The following is a 23907-nucleotide window of genomic DNA, read 5'->3' as shown; positions in this document are numbered from 1 at the left end:
TAATCAAAAATCGGTTCAGTTAGAGGGATACCCAACGTCTCAATTTATTGCTACCAAAAGTCTTATAACTACGTTGCAATTATATAAAAACCCGTAAATTGAGTTTAATGAAAGGAGTATACTACACATTTCAATCACGCCCCCATCCCGTGATACAGCGTGGAATTAATTTGTCATCGACCCTCAAGTTCTTAACCCTACCCTTTGTATTACCTCTTCTAAATATGCGGGCATACCAAAATTACCACTATTCTAAAACATCGATTGAAGTCTTGCCAAATTTACAATTTTTGATAATGATTATTACAAAAATTGATAATATTGACAATCATGACTTTGTCAACAAAAATCAATAAAAACAGAAAAATTTGATATTTATGAAATTAGAATAATAAATACACAATTGATTATTCATAACGAACATGAGCTTATTTTCTTTTTTTTTCACTCATTGACAAAAAAAATTGAATAGGAGATAGTTTATTTTTTATATATTTTTAAACACAATGTTTCTCCTAAGTAAGATCATGTAAACAGCAAAGCGTTGCCTCATTTTCAGATAAGCTAAGTATTGTTCTTGGCAAGATTAGGGCTATTTAACAGGAGGTTGGATTAAGCCCATCAAAAGGAAATGAACCTATGATCATTTTTAAATAAATAGAGATTAGGAAGTCATCAATCTTTAAAATAATAATCACATTATTTTGTCAAAATTTGCAACTTGTAAGAAATATGCGTAGTGTTACTCAGCTCAACTACCCCTCACCCCAAATATTGACTTCCCTTTTATGTTATGAATAGGCTGATTTCCCTAAATCTCCTCCCACTTATAATCCAAACAACCACCTTGATCCTTCCACTCCTCTCTCTTTCTGACTATCTCTTTCTCTCTCTCTCTCCCTCTCTCTCTCTCTCTCTCTATCTCTCTCTCTCTCTCTACCTCTCTCTCTCTCTCTCTCTCTTTCTATCTCTCTGTATCTCCCTCCCTCCTGTAATGTCTCTCCCTAGCAGTGATCACAAGGTCGTGTTTTTTACACGACTTTTGCCAAAAAGTCGTGTATTTTTAAAATTTTCTTGCCTTACCCCCTTCCCTTTTTAATTCCCCTTTTCCCCCTTTTTCTTCCCCCCCTTCCCTTTTTTAAAAAAAAGTCGTGTAAAAAAAAAATTTCATGTGAGATCCCTGCTCCCTAGCAAGTATGAATAGAATGGAAAAACTCTCCTATGCTATGCGAATCATAGAGAAACCATCTTGAAACGTTTCTATAATATTTCTATGAAATAAATAAAAGCAATAATTTGATGCAAATAGAAGCAATAGAAAGTTCAAAGTAGAAAATTTGCTTGGCGTGACATTGCTGCATTAATTTGGTAGATTTAGATTTTTGTAGTAAGGCTAGTTGCAAAGTTATTTTAAATAACCAAAAATATGGTTGTTTTAGCATCATTAAAGTATATACTTATAAAAATAATAAAATCACAAATAATGTCGACAGAAAGCAACTTTAACCTGTTTTTAAAAAAAATGCAATGAAGGCCTACAGATAAGTAAACTTATAATGCAAGCTTGCTAATGAAAAAGACTTTATTTGCTATACAAAATAACTGGTAATTTTGCAAGATACATACGTCTTAGGAGCGAGCCAGAGAGGGAGAAAAAGTGTGTTTTTGTATGTGTGTATATGTGTGTGCGTGTGTGTGTGTGCAAGAAATAGGGAAGAGAGTGAAAAAAAACTGGTTATGTTAAATTTTCTATCCGCGCCAACCCAAAGCACCCCGGCGTTTAACCACTCTCTCCTAAATATCTATCTATCTGTTATCTAGATGTCTGTCTATCTATCTATCCTTATATGGATGTCCGTCTATCTATCTATCCTTATATAGATGCCTGTCTAACTATATATCTTCACCTAGATATCTTTCTATCTATCTATTCTTAAAGCAGATGTCTGTCTATATCTTATATCCTTATTTAGATGTCTGTGTTTTTATTTATTCTCATCTTATGTCTGTCGATAGACTATCTATATATTCTTATATCTAGATGTCTATCTATCAATCTATCATTATATAGATGTCTGTCTATCTACAGGGTGGGGTAAATAAGACCGGACAAACTTTAAACGGCCATAGCGCCAAAACTACTTGACCAATCAGGACGTTTGACCCCACTATAAAAAGCTTAGGTAATTACCTTTTAGCATAAAAAAATCATTGGACAAAGTTGGGCTCGTACTCCGAGCTGGCCGCGCTTATGTTCAACAAGGCAGATTCGAAATGCGCCGGTGGAATAATCTGGATCCTTGACTAGGGCCCACTAAATCAGATCTCAGCCCATCTGTAGATGAGGTAGAGTTATGCAACTTGCTGGGGATACTGTTAGATACATAAATAAGACACTAGAAAACTAGAGCTCTCTATCTAAAGTGGCTTGGCTGTAGTACTCCGGCAAAGTGAAACGTGGCAGATTTTAAGATGTCAAAAATTGTGTGAAATAATGAAAATTTCTCGGTTCTCGACGTTAGGGACCCATATGGAACTTAAAAACTCATTTTAGACTATGGATTGCACTAACAACCCTAGCTGAATCTCCATGCCATTTCCAAAAAGGTATAGAACGTCGTTCCAGCTCAACTGTGGTCCAAATAAGAGCCTCCGTGTCAAAGGGTAGCGTTACAGTTGGGTGAATTTGGATCCTGCGGTTACTCACGTTCCTAAGGAAATGGGGCCTCCCAGCAGCCCGATCTTAATTCAATGGACTTTTGGGCCTGGGGCTACTTTGAAGCATGCACCAATAGACGTGCCTATACAACAAAGACCTCCCTCATTGCCACCATCAAAGAGAAATTCGCCAGCTTGGACAGGGACATGGTGACCAGGGCCTACGGGCGGTTCAGGGGGCGGGTGAAGGCGGTGATTGAGGCTGGCGGCGATTTTATTGAATAATTTAATAGTTATATACATGTTTTGCTTGCCAGTTTTTAAAATTCAATAAAATCTTTAAAATTGACGATTTTATGTTCATTTGTTTAGAAGTTAGAATTTGTCCGGTCTTATTTGCCCCACCCTGTATATCAATATATCTTCACCTATATATCTTTCCATCTATCTATTCTTATGTCTAAATGTCTGTCTATCTATCTATCCTTATATAGATGTCCGTCTATCTATCTATCCTTATATAGATGCCTGTCTAACTATATATCTTCACCTAGATATCTTTCTATCTATCTATTCTTAAAGCAGATGTCTGTCTATATCTTATATCCTTATTTAGATGTCTGTGTTTTTATTTATTCTCATCTTATGTCTGTCGATAGACTATCTATATATTCTTATATCTAGATGTCTATCTATCAATCTATCATTATATAGATGTCTGTCTATCTATATCAATATATCTTCACCTATATATCTTTCCATCTATCTATTCTTATGTCTAAATGTCTGTCTATCTATCTATTCTTATTTTTAGATGTCTGTCTATCTATCTATCTTTATACAGATGTCTGTCTGCCTATATATCTTCACCTAGATATCTTTCTATCTATCTATTCTTAAAGCTAGATGTCTGTCTATATCTTATATCCTTATTTAGATGTCTGTGTTTTTATCTATTCTCATCTTATGTCTGTCGATAGACTATCTATATATTCTTATATCTAGATTTCTATCTATCAATCTATCCTTATACAGATGTCTGTTTGCCTATATATCTTCACCTAGATATCTTTCTATCTATCTATTCCTTTCTATATGTCTTTCTATCTATCTATTCCTTTCTATATGTCTTTCTATCTATCTATCCTCATCTATTTAGACTGTTTACCAATCTATCTTCATCTAGATCCCTTTCTATCTATCAATCCTTATAGCTAGATATCTGTCTATCTTATATCCTTATCTGGCTGTCTATTGTCAAGAATCTATGTAAGAATCAAAAATCCTTACATAGTCCTTATATTTATTTTAAATGTATTGTCTTTAATATCGAACAAAATGTTATATATATTCGTTTTTACTCTGTTTCCTACTAGATGTGTGTCTATTTATATAATTACAATATGTGCATCTATCTGTTGTACATATCTAACTCTAATATCTATCTATCGTACTGGATGATTGTAAATCTATCTATCCCAAAATATAATGATATTATCTTTCTAAATAAATATCACACTAGATCTGTCTACCTTTTTATAAAAGATTTCTGTGTAGCTATCGATCTAACAAGGATGACAACATCCATATAAGAGAAGCTCTGAAACGATAGGACAAACGAACACTAAAACTTGTATAATGTCAGAAATGAATAATCAGAATATATTGTATAAGTCTTAACAAAATTGTAAGTATATTTGTTGCAAAACTTTATAAATACAGGATACTGTTTAAGGACATACTTACATTTTTAGAAGTTGATTATAAAGATGCTTCGCTTACAACATTGTAACTTGTTGTAATAGGAACCAGTATTCCAAAAATAAGATAAATAGGATGATTATAACATACAAAACTTTGTTGTTAAAAAAGTAATAGATCAGTAAATGGACGTACGGACTTTCATATAACGATTATAGAGTGCTTTAATTGTTACAGAAATCATCATGCAGAGTTTGAAATCGATAGGAAAATTTTAACATGTTTAAATAAACAAAAAGAGCTAAATGTCCTGGACGGACCGACCCTAATTATAGAAAAGCTTGTTTTCAAATATTGTGAATATATGAATTGTTGAAACATTTTGTGGGTTACCCAGGGAGGGAAGGGACAATGCAAGTCAAATTATTCTACACCTCTTTCTTCCCTCCCTGTTACTAGCAACCAAAGGCAAAATATTTGACAAAATATTTGGATTGAATATTAATCTATCATATCTATCTCTTGGGTAACCTTAATTAATTACCAATAAGGAAAAGGGGTTAATAATTAAAATGTTTAAATAATTAAATTCTCATATTAGTCAAATTATGCTTCCCTTCAACATTTTACGGTTATATCCCTTTTATTTTCATTTAGAGCATTCAACCTCTCAACTTATTATTATACAAGCAAAGATTGTTATACTAAACTTAGACTGCATAACTATATCTGTAAATAATTAAGTTATATAATGTTTTATTTTGAGTCCAATATATTAACCCTATATTTGCTTATTTTCACTTTTTTTAAAAGTAAATCTTTTCTATAATTAGATAATGATATTTAAAGTCCCGACAAAGTTTTAAGTATCCATCTCAGCTTACAAAATGATTATGTGTAAAAAGGAATGCAGACAATAGATTTGATGCTTATTTATTGTAGAATTGCTACGCTAAAAAAAGCGTACCAAACATATCTTAACCATAAAGTGCATACCTTTATTAATAAACAGGAGTAAAGAAAAAAAAATAATTAGATATCAACTTTTCGCCGCGCCTGTTAATAGTTTATTATCTTTATAGTCTACAATCTCCGCGAGTCTTTAAGTAGCCTTAAATCTGCCCTGGACTGATAATTTGACTTCAATGAAATTGTAAAAATATAGTATAACCTATTGCGTACGGATTTTTGCAATTTACATTTCCCTGTATTCATTTTTTGCTAATGCATTAATTTAATGATATGTACCCATTCTTTTTACATAATTTTTCTTAACTCAATCTTATTCAACATTTTTGTCTTGCATTTCAAAATCAAGAATTTTGTTTAAAAGGTAAGAATATATCTTTAACATAATTCATAGTATGGTAATATTTTGGAAGTTTTTTTGTACAACAATATTAAATGTTCTAACATTTCACATTGAGAAATATAAACAGGTATATTTCTCGGCTCCCAATGAAGATAGACAGCTAAATTATAGTGAAAGTCTACATATTTATATGTACGTGTCGTACATACCCAAGGGGTGTGAAATAAAATGTTGCTGTGTGAAAAAAATGATTCTCTTTTACATAACATAGTTTTCGGAATTTATCGTCAAAATAGTTTGGCTGATCTTGATAATCTGTTAAAATATTTTTGGGGGATTCGCACCTTATTTGCGTTGTCATCCTTGTTTATTTGAGAGTAGGTGGTAATTTTTCAACCTTTCAGTACAGAAAACTTTTGTTTTAAATTAGTGATTAATCTTAGGTTTTGCAAATTGTGTCTGTTTGTGTGTGCATGTGTGTGTGTGTAAGTCTGTGTTCGTAAATGAATGTGTTTATGCAATTTTTTTGCGAAGTAACTCAATAATTGTATCATCTGCATGTCATTTTAGACATATCATATCGTTAGATCAGCTCCAAATGGATTTCCTATTCTAGCCTTAGTTTCCTAAAGTGTACAGCAGATAACCCAATTATTGCAGACCCTTTTTTCAGCTACTCCGGAAATTTGTGAAAACAAAGCGCTTTATACATTATACATTCAAAATTTTAATGTTTAAAATTTAATTTTTTTTTGGAAGTTTGAAGCTTTTTTAGCTAATAGCAAATTTCGAGTTAGGACGCGGACGCTAGGTACACTTTCGGAAACTAAACTGGAGTTCATCTATCGTTAGGATTCAACTATTTCCACAATTTCTTTTCATCTTAGTAAAAATTTTGTCTCCTCTCGCCAAATGATCTAAAACATTCCCTATACCGTTTATTTCCTTGTATAACGGTCTAGTCCAACCGTTTATGTGATCTTTTGAGACATAAACATACAAACCTTCAAACATATACATAGATTATCACTTTATTGAGTTAAATATTAAAAAACAATTATTTTATCAAACTTCTTTAAGCTCTTTTTCTTTGCATTAAAAATTCTTGTTTATGTTTGAAATACCAACCGAAAGTTTAAGGTTTTGTGTTTTTTGGCTGCAGTCAGAGAAAATAGAATAAGTATAATTATTCACTAGCTTTTAATTAAATAAGATGCTTTTTTTAGCCTTATAGTTCAGAATTATTAGACAATTAAAAGTCTATTAATTTAACATTTAGGTTTTGCGTTTTTCTTTTTGATAAAGCGAGAAATTATATCTATTGTACGTAGTAACGTTAAACTACAGCAAAGCTTTTCTTTGATATGATTAAATAAATTCTTAATACACTGATATAAGTTAGGGTTTGAAAGTTGAGATTAGATGATTAATTAAAGAAAGGTAACACTGGTTTTATGATATATTGCAGAAAATGAACCAGCTAAATTTAGCTTCCAAAAATTCCAAGCAAGTTTATTAGTTAAAAAGACAAAACTCATCCCCCCCCCCCCTCCCCCCAAAAAATATTTAAAAAATTCTTCTTCTCCCCCCTCTCCTCCGCCTCTAGAAGCCTCTAATCCAGCGTAACCACTAGAAGCTGTACTAATTTATCAGATATAAATCGGTTTTGAAACCATAGTGGCAAATTTTTTTACGTATTTATCTATACCTACATCCCTGGGACGCATTCATGTGTGTGTGTGTGTGTGTTCCAATTTGTTGAAGGATCTGTCTTACAAATTTTGGCGTCAATTAACAAGACGAATGCCATGGATTTGATGAGCAAAAACTTTGCAAAATTTCCTCAATTTTTGGCGAGGATTAATATGCTGTATATTGTTTAAATCAACGATTTTCTTTAATTATAATAAGTCCGCCTGTATGCTAATTAGATTAATAATGCAAACACTATTTAATAGAATATTATTACCGCTAATAATAAATATATCTTATAGGAATGTCTTTAGGTGTATATAAGTAAAAGTATTTTGGTTAAATACATAATAGCCCTTATTGAAAATTTGTCTCAAAATAAATCTTTTAAAATCTTCTATTTATAAATTTATTATTGAAACGCAATTTGTATATTCTCAACCTTGTTATTCATATGTTTTTAAAAGAAATATGTTAATAATGCTTGAGTGCATTAGGCCTTTACAATCATACTCTTTTTAAAAGCGAATCTTTTCTACATATAGGATGTCTTTATCCATCCGTATAAGACTGTAATTGATAGCTTTGTCCGTATTTATGGGTATATTAGAGTTGATCTATAGATATTAAACACATTCATAGAATTAAACTAATAGAGAAATAAAATGTGGCAACGCTAAAATTATTACCAGAAAGTCCCTATGGCCATAATATTACGGGAGATTAGTTCATATCTTTGATGGGGTTTACTTATATAAAAGCATTACATGATTAAAATCTATGTATATGATTTAATAAGAATTAGTCCTTAAAAAACTATCATTAGTATTGCACTAGTTTGAAGGCTAATCAAAATAACAAAATAGCAAAAGTCAAAACCAAGTATAACCTTTTTAAACCAATACCTTTTAAAACTCATGTATTTGTTTATCTTTTCAAATTTGAGAAATTAAGAAACATACGTAGACTATTTTGACCGTTTCCTTAACCCCTGAAGCCTCCCTTGTTGAAAAGACTAATAACAATTTTGTGAAATAGGTGACAACTCACCAGCTTTGAAGCAATTCTATGATTTTTTCCAAGTATAAAAGCTTTATTATAGGAAAGGATGTAGAATATACCTGGATTTTATTACAGGGGGGAAATTATCGTCAATTTAGGTTGCTAACATGGAACTTCTTTACTGATAAGTTCGTTTATCCAGTAGGAGAGTGGGGATAGTGCAAAGGGGATAGAAGAAGTAATCGTTAAATGAGACCGTTGAGATTTTCACTTTATTAGATACTAGCAGCTACGCCCCCTAGAGGCCTCTAGGTGCACTTAAGGAGGGGAGAATCGAATTTGATAACCCAATGTATCATTTTAGATTTTAAAAGAAAAAGTAAAAAAAAAATTTTGTAGAGATCATTCGGTACAAACAAACAGACAGACACACAGAAAGACAAACACACATCCTGTTACTTTATTATAAGAATAAAGAAGTTATGATATTTCCATGATGAAGGGCTAACCCTTCTAAAACACAAGGATTTTTATTTGGAACTTTGGATATTTTACCTTTTAAAAATCACACAGATAATTATTGCTTTATTGGGAAAAACTTGATTTAATGACATACTTTTAAATGTTAATAAACGAGGAAGATAATATCCTTAAGTAGCATGGCTACGTAAATCATAATTCAAAGTTAAACGTTTCTTCGTTCTCCTTTGCAAATTGGAATCTAATTAAATTTAAGAGAAAGAAATTGTACTTTATTTGCTTATACTTGTAGTGGTACCCAAGACTAAAAACTTTGAGAACTTTTTAGAAATCATGCTGGTTCAATCCAGCACTATTCAAACTTTCAAACCAATAGCCTTTTTAAAGTGAAGTGGTAATTTTGGGAGAACATATCAATTTATCTCCATAATTTTCCTAAATAAATGTAAATACGAGGTTGCGTGTTTTATGTCATATAAAATAAATCATACAAATACAAATACAAGCTTCATACCAGAAACAATCTTTAATTGGTGCTATTAAATGTTCAAAGAGTCTTATAATAGTTGACTTTGACTGTCTATATCAATAGATATATTACCCTAGAAGGTTATTGGTCAAAATCATCTACCCAACTTAAAAATTAACGTCATACTCTTTCACACCGAAGTGCACTTTCTAACCAATAATGTTGTCAGATTGTTTCTACACTGTATTCCTATCGGTCCAATGAAGGAATTGATCATCTAGGCTTTAATGTCTTTAAATTTAACATTTCAATTAGTACATATATCATATTAATTTTAATCATTTTTTTATATTTAAAACTTACCTTTCTGACTTTGTTGGCGGTTTTTCTAGCGCTGCTTCGCGCTTTACTTCTAAAATAAAAAAAAATATGTAGAAATTTAGAAGAAATTAGTTACAACTTTCTATTTACACGCCCCTAAAGAAATATAGAGGCGAAGGGGGGGGGGGATTTTTACAAGGGTAATTTTTTCTAGATGCGATTTCTCTTATTTATGAGGGTGGTAAAACCCTTTCAAACAATCTCGTGACCTATTAAAAGCGTCACTGTATTAATTTCTATACCTGACTGATCGAGTTGACCGTTTACTGGCTCTCTCATTTCTAGCGAATAACAATTTAAATATTTTAATATTTTCAAATAAGGGGACGGACCAATAGATATTTTAAATATAAAGTTTGAAAAGGCTTCCGCTTTATTTGTCATAAAGCGGACTTTTAGATTTGAACTATAGCTTAAAACCTTACCAGTTTAATAAGAAGCTTGACTAAAGTTGAAGACCCAACTGTTAAGCTGTTTTTTTAGCTTTCTAGAAACACAGACAGACATCGTACTGCATAATAATATATGTATATGTAAAAAAAAACATAAAATCTTAGATTCTTTTTAAAATCACTATGGCAAATTTTGTTTGTTTTTTTCATTCTGTTTCGTATATTTTTAACAATGAAAATGTTTTCATAATTGTTATATTTCCTGCTGCTTGCTCGGAGATGTTTATCCTTCTTACTCTCTGCTCGACTAGCATAAAAAGTAAAATGCTTATTATAGAGCTGCTATGCCTATGAAAATATGTATTTTGATTGATAGATAGATAGATAGATAGATAATATACAAACGAAAAAGATACTGCGGAATTAGCGAATTGGTAACATTTCGGCTTGTGGTCAGTAGGGTTTAGGTTCGAGTCAGTTCCTTACTGCAACATTAATAGTAAAAGTAATGAAATACCTTAGATATTAGAACTTCAAGACAAAGGTCGTACAATCAAAGGGTTGGTAGTATGTTGGGAGTTAAACAACCTAATATCCTGGGGTTTTGAACAGAAAAGAAGACTTGCTTAGCTGACGTTATATACACTACAGTGTCATGAGCAGTCGCCTAACTCGTAAGAGGTATTTGACAGGTAACAGATAGAAATAAGGTTAGATAGAAAGATAAATAACTATCAAGATAGATAGATTGACAGATTGTTAGATAGATTGACAGATAGATAGATAGTTAGATAATTATATACCTGTATTTGCTACTAGCCCTGTAGCTTCCACGTTTAAACTGATTTTTACTGCGACGAATGCCAAGAAAACTTGCGATACTCATTCTTCACAAGCAACCTATGCCAAAATAAACAAGGTTGACAACATCATTAAAAGCGAAGCTCATAAATCATACGAACATAAACACTTGTAGGGTGCCTAAACTAACTGATGATCGACAGGACAATCTAACATGCCTAGTTTACGATAAGTGCCATCCGTTACGGACGGACAGGCCAATCCTTATTATAGAAAAACTTCGCTTTTAAAAATAAACCAGAATGACACCCTTAATATAAAAAGAAGCTGAACGTGAACATGCCAGGCAATAGGATTAAATGAACATTACCACACTTATAGAGTGTCAGCACTTTAAGAAGTAGAATATTATTTTGAAAGCTAAAGATAAATTTTATGCAAGCTATGTCAGTAAAATGCTTCAGTAAAAAGTGCTCTCTAAGAACATAAAGACATTTTAGAGATCTGTCTTGGAGATTATATTGTAACCAATTATACAATGAATCAACATTCAAACAAACAAGATAAATTTATAATTTTATTACTTTACAAATTAATGTAATGATTAAAGATTTGCGTTGCATTCTAAATTGTGCCTTATTATTACAAGATTCATCATGAAAAGTTAGAAAACGGTAGGATTATGCTAATATGTCAAGAATCATTATACCATTTATCCTTTATCGACGGACAAAGAATAACGATATCGGTTCAGCGGTTATAGAGATACATAGGTGTAGAAAGACAAAAAAAACATCCTGTAACTTTTATATAAGGATAAAGATTTGTGATTTAAGAACTAAGCAATATCTTATTGCAATCTTTAAGCAAGAAAAATCACGAAACCTAAAAAAATACAATAAGTTTTTAACCTTATGATAATCAACCTGTAACTTGATTTTTGTAAAAAAAAAAAATATAGAATTCTTGTAGATTGTAAAAAAAGAACATTTTATGTATTTTAAGGCAATGGCTATAACATGTTTTTGTGGTGAATCACCCATCTTTTATTACTTAAGTTCCTCTTGTCCCCTTTGGTCCCTGCAGGCAATGGGTGTTTTATTATTTCTTTCGCTACTTAAGGAAATAATTGTTCTTGCTCTGTTTATATATAACAGAATATACCTAATTTATTTTTTCTTTGATATAATTTAAAACATACATCACTACATAATCATTTTTTGGAATAAAGATGACAACATCCATAAAAGGAACATACAAACAAACATTAGGCCAAATTAAAGAAAAAAACTAGGCCATCCTAGGGTTTCCTTTCCCCTACATGTATAAATAAATGCAAGACTTTGGCAACCTAAACTCCTAGGCTAGCCTAGAAAATTTTATAGGATTTGGCCCTTTCAGGAGCGTCCAAGCTTTTTCATTTGGAGGGGTAAAAATTTGAAAATAAAAATTTTGGGGGTGCCCAGCTCATTTTGGGAGGGGGTGGGTCACCTCCGGGTTCTAGAGACAAATGTAATCCTTTATCACAGAACTACAATCTCTCACCAATGTCTCCTTTCCAGATCAGTGACGCATTAATCTCTGTTCGGCGAGTATATCTAACCTTAGAATGGCGGAATTATATTACACCGATCCTAAATCCAAGTTCGCTTTAAGAGATAATCTTTTTCTTAATAGCCCTAATCCGAAAATGATATCAAAATATTACTGATAACTTTGTATTGCTATTTAATCTGAGAATTTTTTATTCCTAGGTATCTGACTTTACCAACTTAAACTGGAAGTATCTGTTGTGATTACCAGAGTCATGCGAACATGACTACAACATTCCTGTTCTGCTGCCTGTATCCCCGTGAGGCGTGAAATTCCTTGTTAGGTACCTTCGTCAGGTAGGTAAATCACTAGGCCAGCACCGAACCGATCTTCCAGAGTATTAGTAAAATAAAACTACCTTTAAGACTTGAACTTATTCAGAGTTCTAATTCGAAAATGTTAAATTGTCCGAATAGATAATGATCTCCAACCTTTTTGGACTTCAGAAGCTCGAGGGAAGATCCGGTTTGTTAGTATCGGCCGTCAGATAATGAGCTATCATCAACCGTAGTGGCGGGGCCACCACCGTGCTTTCCCTTTGTTATTCCTATTTAGTCCCGTAGTAACTTGCAATTTAATGGTGTGGTCACACCACGCTATAGGAGTTCTCTTCAGAACAAAACTTGGAGATAACTATCCGTTCGGATGCCTAAGCTTTTAGGCCCTAAGAAGGCCTTATCCTTAAATTTATCTCAATTGACCAACATCAAATGATATTCTATAATTTATTTAACAAAGTATTTATGAATTTATCTAACAAAACTTTTTATTTTTTAGGTGTGTTTTAAATGAAAATCCTAAGTGTGAGCCGCCAAGACCCTCAAGAAAATTCTAAAGAAAGAGAAGGGAGTCTTCCCTTTAAATTTTAGAATTTTTTAAAGAGTATATGTAATATAGTAATTCCGTATCACGACTGACTGTTTCTCTTTCCCAGGTTTACTTTTATAGGCCCTAAAGCCTTGGGAAAAAGAGAGACAAAAGGGATGATATGTATTTTTGTGTTAATTTTCATGTTTTAGGGAAATTGGCGACCTGATTATTAAGATTTTGCATTTAAAAGTGTGCGCATATCTCAACTAAATCACAAATAGCATTTCATAAATTAGTAAGATCACATTTTATTTTATTTTACATCAAGAATGCATTAAACTATTGGTTTCAAATTAGTTTTCCTAATAATGTTTTTTCAATGTCATCTTTATTTTTACAAATTTTTATTCTTTTAATTTAGTTTGTTTATCTCGAAACCTCTAATTTTATGATTCTTGTGTTGTTTTACTAATGTTAATTTATATTGACAATTTTGCTAATAATTTTTTAGCTGTACTATGACCATTCTATTAAAAGGGGTATTGTCTCTCACTTTACCTTTATAGGGTCTTCGTTTTATAGATCTTATTTCCCCATTTTAATAAATAGGTCTTTATACGTGCTTTTTTACTTAAATATTATATTAAATTGTTTTAAATTTGTCTAATTTTGATAATATTTTATCGTCTTTTATTTTCATTAGAATAAATACATAATTTAAGGTATGGTTTGGATTTTTCCCCAGCAAAGCTACTCTACAAGTTATTCATAGAATCGGTTTAGGGGAAAAGGACGAACCATGTACCCCCCTCAAAAAGAAAAGCTCGATTATAACACGTTTCAAGAGGCTAAGGATGACCCGTGTTTCATACAGCCTTGGTTTTTGAGGTGTTTTAAATCATAGGACATCTTTCGTTTATTATTTTAATGATTTTTTTGTGTTTTTCGTACAAAGAAAAATTAATAAATACTATATTTATGATATTGTTAAAGTTTTTTATTTCATATATATAAAGAGACCAAAAATACTTATACCGATGGCTAAATGTCGTCTTATCTCACATATTTCGCGAATGCCGCGTATACTCCAGAGTACGCCATATTGGATAACCATGCCGGTTTTAGTTTACTTTAAGGTGGCGGCACGCTGAAAATTTTTTATTTTGTAAAAAGGGAAAAATACAGTGAAAATTCACCTTTTATAGGTTAATAATATGAAAAAAGCATGTGTAAATGCACAAATAAAGGCTAGGTGATAATTTCAATATTTTTTCCCTTCGAATTAGCCTTCGGTGATAAGTTTTTTGTCTTGTCGAGTGAGGAATCAATTCTTCATTTTGATATTATTAAAAGTGATTCTTATTTTTTCAGAATTTTCGATTATTTTCCGCGACCTCATTTCTGCAATTTTTACGAACTTATTTTTGTCAGGCATTATGTTAAACGAAGTTGCCATGGGGAGGTTATACTCGGTCCTGGCCGAGTATAATCTCACCATGCAACAGTTTAATGCCCTAAACATCTATACCGGCGGTAAGCTGGTAGAGATGTTAGGGCAGCCGGGCAGGGATAAGGAGGAGGACCGGTTGTTTCTGCAGGTAAATATACCTTTTTTATTGTTCCGGCACTGATCCTTAGTCCTGTTCTTTTTATAGAGACTTGTTTACTATAATATATAATGTTTTATCAAATGAATATTTCAATCACAATAATGTATTCCCTTAATATTAATAATTTTGTATTTATTATAATCAGCTTCTGTTTTTGGTTTAGCTTTTTTCTTTTATTTGCTGATTTTAATAAACATAAAATGTTATTACATTAATTACAATATTACTTTAATTACAATATTTTCGGTCATTATCGCTTATTTTCAACGTAAATCATTTATATCAGTTTTCTTAAAAATTCTCTATTTCTTAATTTAGAATTGTATAATATTTAGTCTCCCTATGGCGATAGATAAATATCTTTTTCGGACTAAATTTTATACGTATTTTTTAAAGAAACTTTTTTCATTTTCATAATCATATAAAATTTCAAACATCCCTGTATTATGCTTATCGCATAACAGTTGTTTTGTGATTGAATTTTATATTTTATTTATTTTATTCTGTTTTAATTATTCTCTTTTGATAAGTAAATGATTTTTCCTTTTTTCAGAATACGTTATACCAGTTGGAGAAGGTCGGGCTTGACATGATAAGTCCTGCTGATCCCGTGTCCGGAGACGTGTTGATTGCCACCCTGACACTCATTTCTCTGTTAATCGTTCTCCTTCTTGCGAAATTCCGTAAGTGCATAGTTCGTTTTATTTGATTTTGACCGATTTTTTTAATATATTTTAACTTTACTACTTTATTCGCTGAAAGTAAAATACTCAAACAAATTAGCCTCTTTTATTTGTGTATTTTTCAATCAGTTTACCATATTTTAAATTATTGGTCAAAGGAACCGTCTGATCAATGTCACCCTCTTCCACTTATATTATTTACATAAGAGCAGCTAGCAGTGACAGAAAGGTATCATTGATCAGATATTTCCTCGAGGATACATATATATATTATCGTATTTTATTATTTTAGACAACTTAATTATAGAGTAGTTTTTTCCCTTTAGCTTTAGGTTTTTTTTGTGGTTTTTTAGCTAGCATTAGCTTTTTTGTGTTTTTAATTTTTTAAAATTTTATAAAGTTTTCCCTTTTAAAAGTAGGAAATTTTGTTTTGAATTATTTGAGTAAGAATAAATTTTGTTTTGGGTTTTTGATTAAAAATAAATTTTGCTTGGGGTTTTTTGGGTAAAAATTTGTTTTGGGTTTTTTGAGTAAGAATAAAATCTTTTTTTTTTGCGTTTTTGTTTCCAGTGGTAGTTTTTCATTACATTTAATTTTGTAGTCGTTTGACGGTCCTTTTTGTTGGAATCCTCCTGGTCTCGTGTATTTTTGTCTTGTGGTAGTCGGGATTATTGTGGAACATATTGAGTTTTTTGTCTATCATTTGTTGTGTAACCAAGTCCATTTGGTGTCTGCTGAGGTTTTTTATAATTCTTATCATTCTGCATACAGCTTTCCGGTTTCCTGGTAGAAAAGACATAGGCCCAATTTCTATGTCATACACAGGGGTTTTTAGAAACCAATTTATGATGAAACGCCCGTCTCGTCTGGCTTCATTTGCCAAAAAGGTCCATTTATGTTCCCCAACTACATCATGTTGTTGTCTTAGTATTACGGCAACTTCTGACATTTTTCTGCAATCTTTATAGCTTCCTAACCAGTTATGTGTACACAAAACATTGTCTCGGTTAAAGTCTAGATAGGGGATCTCGGTTGTTTTAAGGTATTTTATTTGTTCTTGGTATTTTTTATCCCATAGGTGGAAAGGATCGTCAACTTCCGCGGCTGTTACAGGCAGTTGGCTAACGCTGTCCATGGGGGTTGGTTGATCCATTGTACACTCCATGCTTGGTTGGTTTATCTGTTGAGTTGGTTGAGGGGCATTGGCTATGTCCTTGTCTATTTCAGCAAAGAGGTCCTCTAACATGTCGCTATAGTCAGGAAGATCCTAAAAGGTAAGGTTTAATTCCGTTTCTATGGTTTCTTCCAGGCTTGGTGATGTTGGTTCTAGCGTATTCGCAGAATTTGCCGGGGCATCTTTGCAGTCAATGCCAAGAACGCTTTTGACTATGGTTTTTCGATAGTAGTTTAGGTCTTGACCGCCAAAGTTGAGTGGTTCTCCCCTGATCAAGGCAACCGCCGTTTTACAGACGTAAAGGCCACATTCATTTAGATTTGTTTGTTGTGGCGCATCGTTGACGATATTAGCGGTTACAGGCGCGTGTAGAATTCTTTCTTCTACAAAAATGTTGTGTAATTTTTGCAGAAATTCAACAATACTTTTTCTATGATCTGCTAAGTCCCATTGAAGGAGCGAGTCATAGTATGCTATTTGATTGCTTGATTTGTAAACTACGACGAGAGCCCAGTGGTTTCCCCTTAGGTGAAGGGGAATTAGGACTACTTCTCTATTTAACATGCTATTTAGTTGTCCGTCATATATTTGGTTTAGTTCCTCTCGGCTGTTGCTTTTTAGAAATTCGCCAAAATAGGTATGTAGAATAGCGACGTTTTCGAGGTGACCAAGTTCTTCCAATAGAAAAGCAAATATTACTTCCCCTCCCATCCATTGATTAGGACACATAGTTAACATTTCAGCTGGGGTAATTGGACGTTTGTACTTTGGGGTGTAAACGGTCAAATTCCTCTCAACCAATTGCATTACTTCTCCAGATGGGAAATCTATATTTTCAGCTGATAACATCAGCTTCCTTAAGGCTTCGGTTAGGACAGATTGGTATTGCCCCTCGGGATAGGTTGCGGATTGTCTAGTATGATTATTTACCCCCTCAATTGGAGCTGTCGTTCCTGAAAAATTATCAGCCATTGTCAATCCTCTCAATTGTCCACCTGAGCGTGGCTGGGATAGGCGGGAATGCCCTAACAAATACAGGTGGTAGAACCACCCTGAGCGGTGACGCTGTATTTGCGGGACTTTGCAGCCGCAGCTAATAACTTCTCGTCTTTAGGAAATGCAAACTCTGATTGTTCATTCTAAAAATATTTAAAAATCATTAAAGATTTTGTATCCTTTCCTTTATCCCGGATTAATGTAGCCTTTTTTGATTAAGAACAGGAAAATTATTAATTAGTGATTGGAACGTATCAGAATTGTTTTAAAAATTTAAAAATTGGAGAAATAAGCATTGGTTTTTGAGGTACTAGGTGGTTATTTATCACGTATGATTTATTAAAATTATTTCGTAATGGAAAAACTGTGGTTTACCTTAAAAATTGTTCTTTTACAAAACTATTTCTGTTTTAATTATAATCAATGAAGGCCAAGCATAATTTCAGATAGATGTGTCCAGCCTCAAGTCTTAATTGTAACTGATTTAATTTGATTTTAGAATTATTCTTTACATTTTTTAGAACAATATGGAGGTTTTTTATATGTTTTTATAATTAAGCAAAATTTGATTTTGTGACATAATAATGTTAAAATTTGTGTGCCGTAGTTTTTGTAAAGTAGACCTTTGCGTTTTAAATGTCTAGTTATTGTCTTTTGGTCTTTTTTTTTTTGAATTTTAATGGTTTTTTGGTTACCCTGGTAATTTCTGGTGCTGCGTGGATGTTGTACAATTTTCCTAGTCTGTCGGTCTAAAAATATATATATATAGGTACCTAAAAACAAAATTAGCAGTAAGGTGATTGGATGTATATTTTTTCCTAAATAAATTTGGATCTTTTAATGATATTAATTTAGTTTTTTGATAATTTTATTTATTTTGTTATGAAATTTTTGTGTACACTGGTGGCCGACCTCTTAAGCGGCTGGCCTTTGGAGGTTAACGAGCTCATATTCTGTAGGCCTAATTTCTTGTTCTTTGCAACAACAACATTTTGCCAAATTTTTTGCGTCATCTTTTGTGCAAGGGAACCATCTGAATTCTCCTTCGTTACTAATGAAATAATTACTAAAGCATGTAACAATGATTATGATCACGTTAAGACCTCCAAAAGAAACCCACACGAAAATTGCCCACCAGTGTTGCATTATAAAATCGTAAATTACTCCTAAAATATCATTGAAAGATCCGGTTTTTCCAAAATGTTTGTTAATAAGGTCTGGTGTCATAAGAAAGCTGGCGATAGGATTTCCTTCGTGTTGGTAAATTTCACATGTAGTGTTACAGGCATAAGTTAGGTCCTCTATTAATTCTGTGTGTGCGTCTGCTGAGAATGTAAAAGTATAATCGCAACTTTTCACGGTGTCCTTTATGCATTTGTTGTCCTCTACTCTTATATGTCTTCCTAAGCAATATATAGAGTGATGATGGATTAGTGTTTTGTCACAAAGGAGCTCTGGGGGAAAGGTAGATGAAAAAATCGTCCTTTCTCGCAAAGCCCATTGTGGCACACCACCAAACCACATCGATTTGTATTTGTATCCATAATGTTTATCTGTGTTAAAGGCCCATAGATAATCATCATGGTACAACATGCTTACTATAGGTTTATCAGCAGCTACTAAATCTACGCATTCTCGTAGTAAGGTGGGATCAATCACTTTAGGTTGATCCCCTAATGGAATAATATTAATTAGATAATTTGATATTAGGTCTATTTCTTCCATGATACGGCGGTATATTCTTTGTCTCAAAGGTGTTTTGGTCCCTTTTAAGATGTCATAGATTTTTTGTATTCTGAGGCCTAAGTCAAATTCCTGTAGTTTTAAGGTTTTTCTAAAGTTGATTTTGGAATAGAGTGGTGTGAGTCCACTATTTGGTATAGATTCTAGAGTATTCTGAATTTTTTCGCTATCTCGTGCTAAGCTTGCTAAAATTTCAGTTAAAGTGTCATATTTTGTTTCCAGTCTTATTAATCTTTGTCTAGTTTCCGGAGTTTGTACTAAGCTTTTGATCTTTTTAATTTCGTCATAAGCTAGATTAATTTGAGACAGAACTTCTTCGGATGTTCTGAAGTCTGGATAATCAGATTCGTTATCACCCTCGTCGTTGTCTCCATTATCGGATTGTTCTGACCTATCGTTATTATTTTGATCTCCATTATTATTGCTTTGTCCTCCATTGTTATTGTTTTGTCCTCCATTGTTGTTGTTTTGTCCTCCATTGTTATTATTTTGTTCCCCATTGTTATTTTCTTGGGATGATCCAGCATTGACTGGAGGTGTTTCACTGTTTGTTGGAGGTGCTTCATTATTACCAGGAGGTACGCCGTTCGCTTCTGATTGTCCTCCATTGTTAGCTGGAGGTGTTTCGGAGCTTGATCCTGCCGGTGTTGCAGGTTTTTCAGAGGATGAAGGAGTTCCATTCTCCACTTTTGGTCCGCTGATTGGTAAATTATTGCCTTCAAGTATTTGTCGTTTTAGAATACGATTTTGTTTCTTTAAATCCCTATTTTTCCCCATAGTTTTCTTGAATAGTCCTCTAAGGTAGCGGTTTTTTAATGTTTTTGATTTTAACATTGAATCAATGGAGATTATATTATTTTGTAATGCGATTTTTTCAGCAACAAGTTTTAGTTCTTTATTTTTTGCTACTGCTTTGTCATTTTGCAGAATTTTTTCTGTTTCAATCCCTTCATTGATGTATGAAGTAGCAGATTGAAGTTGTTCTTTTAATTCTGAAATTTCTTGTGACAATTTCTCTCTTATTTGTAAGATGTTTCTCCCATAGTCTTTTTGAGCTTTTTCTTTTTCTAGTGTTAGATCTTTGATAGTTTTTTGGCAGTCTTCCAAATTATTTTCTAATAAACCCCTTTTTACTTCTATTTCTTTTATTTCTTTATTTAGCCATTTTACCTTATCATCTTTAAACCTATCTTTTTGGAATATTAAGGTATCTAATTGATTTTGAACTGTGGCTTTTTCGTTAATGGCTTTATTTCTTTCTAGTTCTAGTCTATTTATTTCTTTTTGCAAAGCAAGTATATTTTGATTTAATTCTTGGAGATTCTTATCTAGAGTATTTGTCCTTTTTTCGCAATTCTCTAACCTTATTGTTAGTAGTTCTTTATCGTTGTTGACCTGTTTGTTGTCTATTGTTAATGATGTTACAGTACTTTTAAGTTCATTGAGATTTAAATCAGTACTTAATTTTTCAGCCGTTATTTGTTCGTATAATTCATTTAGTTCTGCCCATCTTCCTTCCGCAGTATCAGCTCTTGTTTTTTCAGCTGTTACTCTACTTTCTAGTGTTAATTTACTTCCAAATAAGGCTTGATTTTGCGCTTCCAGGTCATCATACCTTCGACTTAAGTCCTGATATGTTGCGGATAAATGTGCTAAGCTTGCTGAACAATCTCGTTGTAGATTTTCTAGCCTGGTTCTTTCCTGTGTTTCCAGTTTAATGATGTTTTCTAGATCTTCTATATGATCTTTTAACCTTGTTATTTCGCTATCTTTACTAGCTGCTTGATTAACTAGTTGACCTAGATGTTGTCTTAATTCAAAAATAGTTTGTAGTATGTTTACATGGTTGGGTTCATCACACTCTGTTAGATCCACCTCCATTATTTCCTCAGTCAACCTATTTAGTGGTATACATCTTAATCCCTTTCTATTATTTTCATCTTTAGGTAAAGGTTTTATTGAAGCATTACTTTCCCCACTGACTTCCATTTGTGATTCGGGATTATTTTCTGGTTTTATTGGGTTAGGGTCATCATTGTCAACCTCCATTTCCGTGTTAAGATTGTTTTCAGGTTTTATAGCATTGGCATTTGAGATGGATTCTTCCATGTCTCTGGATAGATAAGATTCTATGTTGGGTTTAATTAGGATGTCTTCAGGTTTTATGGGTGGAGTGTGTTCGGGTAAAGGAGGTTCTTCTTTTACAGGTGAGGAGTTTTCAGGTGAATGGGATTCTTCTGTCACAGGAGAAGAATTTTCAGGTAGATGAGATTCTTCTTTCACAGGAGAAGAATTTTCAGGTAGATGAGATTCTTCTTTCACAGGTGGAGAACGTCCAGGTAAAGGAGGTTCCCCATTGGAGGCTGCATGGCTATTATCTTCCTGTGGTTCTTCCGGTTTGGGAGAAATCATAGGAGCTTCTGTTTTTGTTGTAGGATTAGTATTTGCTACTGTTGCTGAGCTCGATTTTTCCGTAGGGTTAGAGCTAGTTTCAGTAGTTGGAGGGGTTTCTGTTTTTGTTGTAGGATCTGTACTTGCTACTGTTGCTGAGCTCGATTTTTCCGTAGGGTTAGAGCTAGTTTCAGTAGTTGGAGGGGTTTCTGTTGATGGGGTAGATTCAGATTGTGTTGAAGGTAGTGTTGGTGGAGGTGATGGAGGTAGAGATTCAGATGTTGGTTCCTCTGTTGAGTATGATGGAGGGGGTTGTTCATCCCCTAGATCCTCTAGTTCACTTTCGTCAATTTCATCGCTATCGCTTTCAGAGTCGGAGCTTGAACTCATTTGAGCGTCAGAGTCTGTGTCAGGGTTATAGTTTGGGTCGTCATAGTCATTATAATCATTATAATTGAGTCCTCCTAAATCCATGTTTTGATCCCCGTTGTCTTGACTGTTACTATTTATATTATTTGAAGTAGAAGGGCCAGCTGAATTAGCACCAGGTAATGGAAGATTATTTGAATCCAAAAAGTTGATTAAACCAGAAGTTGAATCGCTGACATATCTGCGAAACACTTCGTCTGGCATTTCTTCCATTCCTAGCAATTTAGCTATGCCTTTTCTTACTTTCTTTTTTAGTACTCGGGTATTGTATCTTTTTAAATCAAAATTCCCTAGTTTTCCTATTCTAAATAATTGTTCTCTTCTTAAATTTTCGATTCCATAATTTACTGATATACTTATTTTTAGTTGTTCAGATCTGGGTCTATCATTATATTGAGTAGGTGGGTTTTCAAAACCGTTATCAAAAATTATTTCCAATATTTGTCTCATAGTGAAAGCTGGAAATGCTGGATTTTCTATTGCTGGTGGTTTGTTAGAAATTGCGGGGTCAAGACGTGGTTTTTTAGGTTCACTTCGCTTTTTTCTAGTAGGACTTTCAGTGGTTGTAGGGTTACTAGCAGTAATCATGTCATATAATTCTATAATCAGATCCTCTACGTTAGCTAATTTACATGTAATAGTGCCATTTTTGATTCTATCCAAACTATTTTTTAAGTCTAGTAATCCTATACCAATATGGTTCAGTTGTTCGTTTTGGAAATATCTCCTAGCAATGAATTTAAAGGCTTGCCAAAAGCCATGTTGAATTTGTTCTCTAAAAATGTTTTTAAACTCTTTTTCCCCTAGAATTTGTATTTTGAATTGTATGGAATCTTGGTAATAAGAAGGGAATCTTTCTACTGGTAGGTAGTGAGATTCCTTGAGAAAACTGACCTGTTCCCCTTGTAACACACCACTACTAGCCCCAAATAGTAAGGATAGGATTAACAAAATCATTTCCTAAAAGTAGAAAAAGTTTTTTAGTTTTTCGTCTAGTTTTTTGTGTAACCACTGAAAGTCATACATTTTTAATCGTCCTAGTGCTTTAATTTATCATAATGAATAAGCAATTTTTTGTTTACAATTGCATTAATCGAATAGTCAGGTGTTATCAGACAGTGCAGGTAGTCAATCCATAATTTGTTGTAGTCTGATTTGATGTGTAATCCATTGTCTTTTTTCAAGTCTAACACATATTTCAGTATTATTTTTTGAGCGGTCTTATTCCCTCCTAAATTTCGGAAAGAGTAAAAGAAGTTCCTTTTGCACAGTTTTTTCAAGAATTCCATATCTGCACAAAATATTTCGTTTATGTCCAGGTTGATTAGTATGAAGTTGATCCAGTGGCGCAATGGCACCACTCGGATTATCGGTACTTTTTTTATGGTGAAACATTGTTTTAAAGTTAATTGCATTGATGACACTGTATCATGGATTGTTTTTAAATCTTGTGTGTGGTGATTAGGATCTTGGCAACACGTATAGATAAATCTTGGGGAGGTTGGCAGAATCACGATTCTTTCCTTCATCTCTGACACTTCCATCCCTTTTTTCTTGAAATTTCTAACCAGGAGCCTTATTAGTTTTTTC

General features: G+C 32.9%; 2 protein-coding genes across 2 annotated transcripts in view; both read right to left on the bottom strand.

Annotated features, from left to right (window-relative positions):
* The window catches only part of pyd (zonula occludens-like protein polychaetoid), a 144015-nt gene that overhangs the window by 100776 nt on the left and 19332 nt on the right, over positions 1-23907 (bottom strand). Inside the window, exons 2-5 of the mRNA XM_080173807.1 lie at positions 10891-10987; positions 10352-10394; positions 9938-9978; positions 9678-9726 (exon numbers count right to left, since the gene is read on the bottom strand). Coding sequence (XP_080029933.1) covers positions 9678-9726; positions 9938-9978; positions 10352-10394; positions 10891-10973 — 216 coding nt within the window. The 5' untranslated portion in view covers positions 10974-10987. The remainder of the gene's footprint in view (positions 1-9677; positions 9727-9937; positions 9979-10351; positions 10395-10890; positions 10988-23907) is intronic.
* LOC145330453 (sentrin-specific protease 1-like) lies at positions 16852-17322 on the bottom strand. The gene has a single exon (XM_080175087.1). The coding sequence runs from the start codon at positions 17320-17322 to the stop codon at positions 16852-16854; it is 471 nt and encodes a 156-aa protein (XP_080031213.1).

This window comes from Acartia tonsa, chromosome 10, assembly GCF_053477335.1.
Source record: "Acartia tonsa isolate MP-2025a chromosome 10, ASM5347733v1, whole genome shotgun sequence".
Classification (NCBI taxonomy): domain Eukaryota; kingdom Metazoa; phylum Arthropoda; class Copepoda; order Calanoida; family Acartiidae; genus Acartia; species Acartia tonsa.
The sequence above is the reverse complement of the archived record's forward strand: the minus strand, read 5'-3'. Positions and strand labels throughout refer to the sequence as shown.